General features: G+C 43.5%; 1 protein-coding gene across 1 annotated transcript in view; it reads left to right on the forward strand.

Moving 5' to 3' along the window:
• The window catches only part of tenm2 (teneurin transmembrane protein 2), a 300069-nt gene extending 289029 nt beyond the window's left edge, over positions 1-11040 (forward strand). The window contains exons 29-38 of the mRNA XM_039813221.1: positions 392-567; positions 3628-3863; positions 3968-4264; positions 4505-5062; positions 5516-5785; positions 6274-6684; positions 7073-7183; positions 7321-7588; positions 8068-8198; positions 8611-11040. Coding sequence (XP_039669155.1) covers positions 392-567; positions 3628-3863; positions 3968-4264; positions 4505-5062; positions 5516-5785; positions 6274-6684; positions 7073-7183; positions 7321-7588; positions 8068-8198; positions 8611-9348 — 3196 coding nt within the window. The 3' untranslated portion in view covers positions 9349-11040. The remainder of the gene's footprint in view (positions 1-391; positions 568-3627; positions 3864-3967; positions 4265-4504; positions 5063-5515; positions 5786-6273; positions 6685-7072; positions 7184-7320; positions 7589-8067; positions 8199-8610) is intronic.

The raw sequence follows: 11040 nt of genomic DNA on the forward strand, positions 1-11040 counted from the left end.
AATGTGTATTTGTATATTTCCACCACTTTTCTACATGTCTGAAATACAAAATTAATGACTTTCACAGGTTTTATGTTCATCATGTTCTCTAGCATTCCAAATAATTCATGCGACACCTCACACAGTGTGCTGCTGCCCCCCAGTGTTAGCATTTATAACTACAGCCAGTTCCTCAAAGATGACTTTATGTTCCTCTCCGGCAGAGAGAGAGAGAGAGTGTGTGGGTGGTTGTGTGTGTGTGTGTGTGTGTGTGTGTATGTGTGTGTGTGTGTGGGGATGTGGATGTGTGGATGTGGGTTGTGTGTGTCTTTGATTGTGCAGCGCAACATGTATGCAGTACAAATAAGAGCGTGTCCTTCCCTCACCCACACTACAATCTCCCATCTCCCAGGTACGACAGCGAGGGTCGCCTGACCAACGTCACATACCCGACGGGCATGGTGACGAGCCTCCACCGCGAGATCGAGCGCTCCATCAACATCGACATCGAGAGCTCCAGCAGAGACGATGATGTCACCGTCATCACAAACCTGTCCTCCGTTGAAGCGTCGTACACTGTGGTGCAAGGTAAGAGACACACTCAGCACATACGTGCAGTGGAAAAAATGACTTAATTCTGAAATACTTGTGAAAGTGCCGAGGATGTGAACAAATGCTGGGCTCAAGTCATCAACGTAGGGAAATATGAATCAGAATGCAATATCAATTGATATGTTAATTATTTATAGAGCAGCAGATCAAGCTCAAGTGGGTCTGCTTATATGTTATCGATGCTTTGGCGAGATACACGCAGACTGTAAAACTACCTAATCTTAGTATTCAAAAACATAGGCGCCTTCTGTGATGGTGAATATGCACCGGCCTGCCGACTCTAATTGAAAGTCTTGTAATTTTCACTCAGTTATGTGCAAGCTCCAGGAGATTATTTTCCTTCCCTACCCACATCCAGCCCTCTCACGCTCCCTCTCATGGAGTAAAATTACCAATATATAGCTGTTAATCCCAGCTGGGATCATCCTGCTTTTGAATATGATCACAGCAAAATTCATTAACTCATGCAGAGTGAATCCTCCTCATCCCTCAAGCTTTCTCCTCTTACACACACACACACACACATACAGACGCACCGACATACAAATACAGCTCTCAACCAGTTCCGATGATCCCTGAGCTTATTTGGTCTGTTTAGACGGAGAATAATTTTCTCCCTTTTCTTGACCAGTGGCGTGACAGAAGTATGAATGCAGACTGGTATATAAGTCTGAAGGCCCCCGAAAGAATAAGTTGTAGATGTATTCAGGGATCCACCTGCGTTGCGGGAGGAAAAGAGGAGAGCTGTTCACAGAGCTGTAAGTCATTTAAGGTTTCCACCGCACTGTGTGGGTTTCAACACGGCTCTCTGCTGACATACTCACTTAACCATCTCCCTCTTTTTCCGCTCTTTCTCACTCTCTTCATTAACTCCTGCACAGTGAATTCTCGTTGGCCCTCAAGCCCTCATTTCTCTCTCTCTCTCTCTCTCTCTCTATCTCTCTCTTTCCCACTCCCTCGCTTCTGTTTTATTACGAGGTCGTTCACAGATAGAGAGAGCAGAGAAGATTTATCTAAAGGCTGTTGCTGCCAAGTCAATGGAAAAAGCTTCACTTGTCTGTTTGAGGCATTGTTAAAATGTGCCTGGAGCTTTATTACAAATTGGCCTTATGGATTACTGTCATTTATGGCGATGCTTCAAAGGGAGACACCATCTGATCCCCTAACCTTTTGTAAATGAAATAAAAAAGCTGTATCTGCCAGATATTTCTGAGCCGAAAACAATTTTATCTTACTTTCCATCACATCATTGTGATCAGGACGGCTGTTTTCACAGATCTGAGGGAGACATTTTGTCTCAGCATTAGGCACGGGCTTATCTGTTCCCATTCTTGTGTTTGCGAGTGAGTGAGTCATTAAATTGTAAAGATAGGGAGATTGTGGAGGGAGTCAGTTTAGCCTGACTATTTTCATTCAGAATATTTTGGAGTTTGTACGAAGAGGAATCAGGATATCATAAATATTTTATGGACATCATCTGGTTCTTACTGACAGCTTAGGATTGGACTTTTCCTTTTCTAGTAAACTTCATTTTTCAGGCAGAAGGACATATAAACACACACATCTTATAAAATAAAACACTTTTAAATCTTATTTCCTTGTATCTAAAGTGCTTTACTTACAACACGGATGTTCTGTCGGAGGCTGGTAGGCAAAGGCCAAAAGTCATCTATCTTTTTATCTTTTTAGGGTGACCCTTTACCACCAGTTCAGGGACAGCAGATGTAAAATAGCCTCCTGGCTAATTCTGGCACATTTCTTTTAATGTTTTATTAGTGTGCATTGTCCCTGCTCAATAATCCTGAAATTAATAAATATATCTGTTTGGTTTTTTTGAGCTTGAGTTCATTTAATTTATGATCACAGTTAAACAACTGAATAAAAAAGCAGAATTTACATCGGTTTAAAACATAGAAAGTCTGTATATGTGTATATATATATATATATATATATATATATATATATATATATATATATATATATATATATATATATAAAAATATATATATATATATATTATACATATATATATACATATTTATATTTATATTTATATTCATAAATATATATATATATAAAAAAATACTAAGTGTACTTAAAGTGATGGTTCGGAGTAATTTCACCCTAGGGTCCTTTGCACCATGACCTTGAGCCAAACACCCCCCCAGAAGCTTTTTTCACCTGGGTCTAACATTGGGAGCGTTAGCGTAGAGTAGCGTTATCAGCTGAATAGTTTAGCGCAGGGGCTAATGGATCCGAAGTGTCTCTTAACATTACCCCACTAATAATGCCCGAAATGATACCAAACGTCTACAGTAGTACAAATAGGTTATGCTCTCATAAAACGATGGATTGGAAAATTTGTAAGAACACCAGAAGTTTATGTAAATAACACTTGCCTGCTGGCTTCTGCTCTCTGCTGCTGCTGCTGCTGCTACTACCGGGCAGTAAGAGTGCTTAGGGCCGTCTACAAATTACAACACCGAAAAGAGATGCAACAAAAATATGTATTAATTTAATGATTAAATAAGGTAATGTCTCCAAACTTACCTCAATTATAACTTGTCTCCTGCTAGTTATTCTACAGCACTTACTTTAAAAAATAAGTTAAATTAATAAATATTTTTGTTGCATCTCTTTTCGGTGTTGTAATTTGTAGACGTCCCTAAGCACTCCTGGTGTTCTTACAAACTTTACAATCCATCGTTTTATGAGAGCATAACCTATTTGTACTACTGTAGACGTTTGGTATCATTTCGGGCATTATTAGTGGGGTAATGTTAAGAGACACCCGGATCTATTAGCCTCGGCTAAGCTCTCTATAAGCTATTCAGCTGATAACGCTACTCTACGCTAACTCTCCCAATGTTAGACCCAGGTGAAAAAAGCTTCTGGGGGGGTGTTTGGCTCGAGGTCATGGTGCAAAGGACCCTAGGGTGAAATTACTCCGAACCATCACTTTAAGTGCATTATATATGCTCACACTAACTGGCTGCTTTCTTTGCCTACCTTATAACTGTCTGTCTCCCCCTACAGACCAGGTGAGGAACAGCTACCAGCTGTGCAACAATGGGACTCTGAGGGTGATGTACGCCAATGGTATGGGCATCAGCTTTCACACGGAGCCCCACATCCTGGCAGGCTCTGTCAGCCCTACGATTGGTCGCAGGAACATCACCCTGCCCACTGACAACGGCCTCAACTCCATTGAATGGCGCCTGCGCAAGGAGCAGACTAAGGGCAAGATCACAGTGTTTGGGAGGAAGCTTAGAGTGAGTTGGCTTTTTTTTATTTATTTTTTTATGCGTCAGCAGCGGGCTTGTTAATAATAATAAAATTTCCTGAAATTAACCTCTCCTTTCTCCCTTTTCTGCAGGCTCATGGTCGCAATCTTCTCTCCATCGACTTTGACCGCAACACGCGCACCGAGAAGATTTACGATGACCACCGAAAGTTCACGCTGCGCATCATGTACGATGCTCAGGGCCGGCCTGCGATGTGGTTGCCCAGCAGCAGCCTGGCAGTGGTCAATGTCTCCTATTCTACCACTGGACAGCTTGTCGGGCTGCAGAGGGGGAGCATGAGTGAGAGGACCGAATTTGACCCCCAGGGACGCATCTTGTCTCGTTCTTTCGTGGACGGGAAGGTGTGGAGCTACAGCTACCTTGACAAAGTAAGCACATTTGTCTTTAAAGTAGTCGTCTTGGTATCAAATCTTGCCAAGGCAATTGCAAGAACGGAGAGCAATTTGAATTGCAGAATTGAGTGAAGTAATACATCATTTTCATGGTTATGAAGATTCAGATTTGTCAGCTGAGAGAAGATGAATGCTGGTGCTATTTCACAGGAGGCAAGTCATCCATTGATAATGCAATTATATTAATCTGGATTTTGCCTCCCTCTCTGCTTCCAGTCCATGGTGCTGCTGCTGCAGAGCCAGAGACAGTACGTCTTTGAGTTTGATGCCTCAGGTCGGGTCACAGCCGTCACCATGCCCAGCGTGGCCCGCCACACCATGTTCACACACGTGTCAGTCGGCTACATCCGCAACACCTACAACCCCCCAGAGAGCAACGCCTCCATCATCCACGACTTCAGCGAGGACGGCCGACCTCAGGCCACGCATTACCTGGGCACCGGCCGCCGGGTCCTCTACAAGTACGGCAAGCTGGCAAAGCTGGCCGAGATCGTGTACGACAGCACCGCCGTCACTTTCGGCTACGACGAGACAGCTGGCGTGCTGAAGATGGTCAACCTGCAGAGCGGGGGCTTCTCCTGCACCATCCGCTACCGCAAAATGGGCCCGCTCATCGACAAGCAGATCTACCGCTTCAGTGAGGAGGGAATGGTCAACGCGAGGTTCGACTACACGTACCACGACAACAGCTTCCGTATTGCCAGCATGAAGCCGGTCATCAGTGAGACGCCGCTGCCCGTGGACCTCTACCGATACGACGAGATCTCTGGAAAGGTGCTCCTGTCTGCTGTTCTATCTCTTTTAAGCAATGATGTACAAAAGAATTTAACTTACAAAACTAACTCTGTTTTTTTCCTGGCTCATAATGGGTCTTTGGGGGGGGGGGCAGTAAGCATTACCTGTCCACGTACAGTAAAGGCAATGAATTCTATGGCAGACAGAAATCTATGCATTTACCTGTTATTTCTGACAATTTAATAAAGACAAATGCATATTATGCTTGAGTTAATGAACCCTAGTTAACAACTCTCCTATTCAAGTTTTTGTTCTGCTTGTTTAACGGTTGTTTGATAAATTACTCTTAAACACATTCAGAGAGGATGTGAATTGTTATTTTTATTCTTAGTTCTTACCATTTTGGTGCTGGTGATTTTCCTTTGGGGCTGGCTGAAACCTCTTTGTGGGGCCACTTTGACTCACCTTTTCTCTAAACCGTTCCACCTACAGGTGGAGCACTTTGGAAAGTTCGGGGTCATTTACTACGACATTAATCAGATCATCACCACCGCCGTTATGACGCTGAGCAAGCATTTTGACACCCACGGTCGCATCAAGGAGGTCCAGTACGAGATCTTCCGTTCGCTTATGTACTGGATGACGGTGCAGTACGACAGCATGGGACGGGTGGTGAAGAGAGAGCTCAAAATTGGGCCCTACGCCAACACCACTCAGTACCGCTATGATTATGATGGAGACGGACAGCTCAGCGGCGTCAAGGTGAGTATTTTGGATGGAGAGAGTTGGTATATTATGGACTTTTTCTCTGTGTGTTGTCAGCATGGTTCAGGCTCCAATAGGTGAAAACTGATCAAATCAAATTTACAAACCGCTTTGTTTTTTTCCCCCCATTTGTCTTTATTGTTTTTGCAGGGACATACAGTACAGTTGGCATTTAGAGTTATACATACAAACCATTTCCATTTTTGCATAGAAACAAAGACTAAACAAACAAGAAACATAAGACGCTGCAGATAGTAACAAACTGAAAGCAGGTAAATCGCATGAGTCAATTTTGAAAAAGCATCAATCTATATATAAAAAAAGGATAAGGATAAGAACAAGAGTACAACAAAAGGAATTATTATATATACATACCTACTGTACATTGAAAAAAAATAAAAAAGACAACACGACAAAGAAGACATTTAGTCAGTAACAGAATAGCAAGGGGAAAAAAGAGCCTTAAACCGCTTTGTTTTATCCAGGTGAATGACTGGTCCACCTGGCGCTACAGCTACGACCTGAACGGCAACCTCCATCTGCTGAACCCCGGGAACAGTGCCCGCATCCTGCCGCTCCGCTACGACCTCAGAGACCGCATCACGCGCCTGGGAGATGTCCAGTACCGCCTGGACGAAGACGGCTATCTCAGCCAGCGTGGCTCCGATGTTTTTGACTACAACTCCAAAGGTCAACTACTGAGGGCCTACAACCGAGGCCCTGGCGGCTGGAGCGTGGTGTACCACTATGACGGGCTGGGCCGCAGGGTGTCCACGAGGAACAGCCTGGGACAGCACCTTCAGTTCTTTTATGCTGACCTCAACCACCCAACCAGAGTCACACACATCTTCAACCACTCCAGCTCGGACATCTCTTCGCTCTACTATGACCTACAGGTAGGCCTGGGAAACCTTCCTGGAAACCTGAGTACTGATAGATACTGTTGTTAGAGCCGTTCAAACTTATCCTAAAGCAGAGGGGCTCAAATTCTTTCAGATGAAGGGCCAAAATGTATCTGGATGGAAGGCCACGGGCTAAAAATAAATGTTGATGTAGGTAAAACTTACGTATGTAATGTAATAGGGAAGTTTACCAGCACTGTGCTTTTCATTGTCATAAAACATTAAGTGTAAAATGTAAATTTCGTAGTGATTATGGTTAGGATTTTACAGCATTTTCAAATTAAGAGGAGATTAAGACTGAGCATGTCAAATGCCATGGCGGGCCAAAACAAAGGCCTTATCCTAAAGCATAATGTAAATGAGCTGAATTTCTCGTCATCAGGGACATTTGTTTGCCATGGAGGTGAGCAGTGGAGAGGAATACTACATAGCTTCGGACAACACTGGCACACCGCTGGCTGTCTTCAGCAGCAATGGACAAATGATCAAACAGGTAACACACAAAGTTTGAATTTCACTTTATTTGCAATGAATTACTGCTACAAACACTGTGGTAAAAATGATGTGCTAAAAACAAATTTGCATATGTAAAGGCTTCTTAAGCAAAGCGACTCTGCGTGTGTCACCCAGGTGCAGTACACAGCCTACGGTGAAGTGTACCTGGACTCTAACCCCGAGTTCCAGCTGGTGGTCGGTTTCCACGGTGGTCTCTACGACCCCTTGACCAAGCTGGTCCACTTCACCCAGCGGGACTACGACGTCTTGGCCGGGCGCTGGACCTCGCCCGACTACAGCATCTGGCCCAAGATAGGGAAGGATCCCTCGCCGTTTAATTTGTACATGTTCAAGAACAACAACCCCCTCAGTGACATGCTGGATGTCAAAAATTATGTCACAGGTAGATGATTAATATGTATTAATGTGGTGGTGCACATGTTGAATTCTGTGGTATGAATATTTCTATATAATTAAGCCATATTTGTACTCTGTAAGTGGCTGGAGTTTTATTCAAAGCTGTCCATTTCCCCTTGGCATTTAAAAATACATTATTTTCAAGAATGTAATGTGGATACAGCAGAATAGTCAGGTAACACCCACACTGTAATGGTCAGACAGCAGATAAGGTAATATCAGTTCAATCGCATCTCCAAAACAAGCATAACTCAGCTTGTTGTGTCCTGACATTGTCTCTGATATCTCTGGTGTGCAGCAGAGTTACGGAAAACATAGTTTTATGCAAGTAACAATGTACTGCAGATGGCACAGTAGCTGACAGCTATGTATAACACCAGATGAGTCACACAAGCAAACACACTTTCACTATTTTATGTTTCAGTTTGTCATTGAGCTAATTAATTTCCCTCCTGTCTGCTGTAGATGTGAAGAGCTGGCTGGTGATGTTTGGCTTCCAGCTCAGTAACATAATCCCAGGCTTCCCTCGACACTCGCTCTACTTTGTGGAGCCGCCGTACGAGCTTCAGGCCACCCAGCACTGCGAGAACGGACAGGTACGCAGCTCTGAGCTGGGAACCAAAGCTGATATTAACCCCATGATAGTGATTCAGCAGTTCATGTGAATACAGATACCTTTCACAGCAATATTTCTAGGTTGCAGTCAAGTCAACTTTATTGTCAATTCTCTCAAAATATGTGCCAGACATACAGAGGAATCGAAAATACGTTTCTCTCCGACCCACGGTGCAAGAAGTACAAAATAAATACAACGTAATAAATAAATTCTAAGTAGTAAACGTGAGGCAAAACCAAACAGTATAGAAAACTAAAGAAATTTAAAATGTGCAATATAAAGGAAAAATATAAAATAAAAGTGAAAAATATTAAATGAAAGTTTAAAAAGGTGTTCCAGTCACCATATATCTTTCAACAAAGTGACCAGGCTTCCTTCTTGTTCTCATGTAGCTCATCACGGGTGTGCAGCAGGCAGCAGAGCGTCACAACCAGGCCTTCATGGCCCTGGAGGGACGGCTCCTCAACAAGGAACGCCGAAGACGCAAGGACAAGCCCGGTCACTGGTTTGGCACCAGCACGCCCATAATAGGCCGAGGAGTAATGCTGGCGCTGAAGGAAGGCCGAGTGGTGGCTGGCGTGTCCGCTTTGGCCAGTGACGACAGCCGTAAAGTGGCTCTGGTGCTAAATGGCGCCCAGTACCTGGAAGGCACCCATTACACCCAGGACGGGAAGGACTGTCACTACTTTGTGAAGGTTGGCTCTGCCGACAGCGACCTGCTGGCCCTGGGGCTCACTAACGGGCGCAAGTCCCTGGAGAGCGGCATCAACGTGACGGTGAGCGGCCGCTCGAGGAGAGGAGTGACTGTGGAGTTTGCAGTTCCGTCGTTAGTACTGAGTGTTCGGTACGGGCTTGCTGTGGACGTGGTGGATGAAGAGAAGGTAAGACTGTTGGAGCTGGCCAGGCAGAGAGCGTTGGCCGGGGCCTGGGCCAAGGAACAGCAGCGGGCCAGGGATGGGAAGGGAGGCAATCGCGTCTGGACGGAGGGGGAGAGACAGCAGCTCCTAACCACAGGTAGAGTACAAGGCTACGATGGCTACTACGTACTGCCTGTGGAGCAGTATCCAGAACTGGCTGACAGCAGCAACAACATCCAGTTCCTCAGACAGAACGAGATGGGCAAGAGGTAACAGCTAGGGCAGACTCTTCCCTCTCTCCCCACTTTCACTTCTCTAGATCCTGCTCCTCTTTTCCTACCCAGCCTCCTTAACCCTACTCCTCTCAAAACCCATGGAGAATGAACCAACACACGGGGTTACTCACGGAACGTTGCAGGGACTTTTGAAAAAGAATGACTTATCAGAAAACATATTATTGTTCATTTTACTGCCACAGGCAAAACATTTAAAAGTTTAGTCAAACGGTTCTTTTTTCTTTTTCTTTTTCGGAAAAAGAAACTTTGAACAACTGAAAAAGCACTGAAGAACTTTGAGAAACTCTTGCTTAATGAATAAGAAGATTCCCCTTTTTAAAAAAGATAGTGAAATTTCCGCCCATATTTTTTGGGTCACACTGAGAGCGGCGGTCATGACAGCTACTGAACACACGGTGGCGTTGTACTGCGTTGGCCCGTGCAGTGAAGGCTTTTCTGTCTCTAATAGACACTGAAGGCACAGGGACCAAAGTGGAGACAAAGCCACTCCAGAGTGCAGCCATTACAACTACACTTCAGCGGACAGACAAGGCAATATTAAAAGTTGGTCCAATACTACGTGTGGTCTCCCTGTCTCAGGCCTCCCATCGTCCACGGCGGACCGGTCCTCTGCTGCCGAGGCAGCGCACATCCAACCAAGCAACACACACGCTAACGGCATCCTTGATCAAATCCCAACTGTTAATGGACTGGAAAACAAACTTTTTAAAGAAATTTTAAAAAGTGAAAAAAAGTGATGGCTATATTTGTGGACAGTGGTATCACACAGCATTGTTTATTTTAAAATGGGGTGAAGAATCATATTACTATGTGTCCGACTACACTGAATTTCAGGATGTTGCGTATATTGTAGATGCCGTAGTTTTGTACGTTTCAGTCGCGGTAGAATTGTGAGACTTTCACCAAGGCACTTCTGTACAGAACGATCAAACCCACCACTCACACAGTCCGGAAAAAAAACATGTTATGTTAGTATTTATTTTATTCTTTTTTATTTATTTATTCTTAGTACTATATGACAATCATGAATGAGTCACCAGTTCTATTCCAAATGAACATTAATGGATGAGTTTATTTTCTTTTGTAAAATATGTAAGAAATGTTCATTTTGTTTTTGTATTAATTTCAGTTTGCTGCCAGGGCAAATAATAGTCACTCTCAAAAAGAATAATTTATGTAATAAAGTGTTTAAAAAAGAAAAAGAAAAAAAGAAGCGGTTTATACTTTAAATAAAGTCTTTAAAACTGTGAAATCTGTTTTTTCGAACTATATTTCGATGTACAGTGTATAGACCTACCTTTATGCAGCACAGTAGAATATTGTCCAGAATATCAAGTTTTATATTTCTAAGAGGAAGTGGCTTGTAATGTGCAAAATCTTTAGCTGGTCTTACTACTCTAGAGTTTTGTGGCACTCTAATATTCCATATCTACAATATCAACCCCCAGTTTGTTGTTTTTGACTGTTTTTTTTGTTTGGAAGCAGAGATATTTCTGTCCTAGATCCCAACAGCAGTAGCAGTAATGGATCCCTCTCACTGTGAAGAGACTCGTGCTGGATGTCATAATGTACCAAATCAGTATTATCTAAGGATGATTCTTATACATTCACTGCAACGAGACTCTTCTGAGAACCTTATCAATAAATCATAATTGTTTACTTCAACTGA

The sequence above is a fragment of the Perca fluviatilis genome, chromosome 10, assembly GCF_010015445.1.
Source record: "Perca fluviatilis chromosome 10, GENO_Pfluv_1.0, whole genome shotgun sequence".
Classification (NCBI taxonomy): Eukaryota; Metazoa; Chordata; class Actinopteri; order Perciformes; family Percidae; genus Perca; species Perca fluviatilis.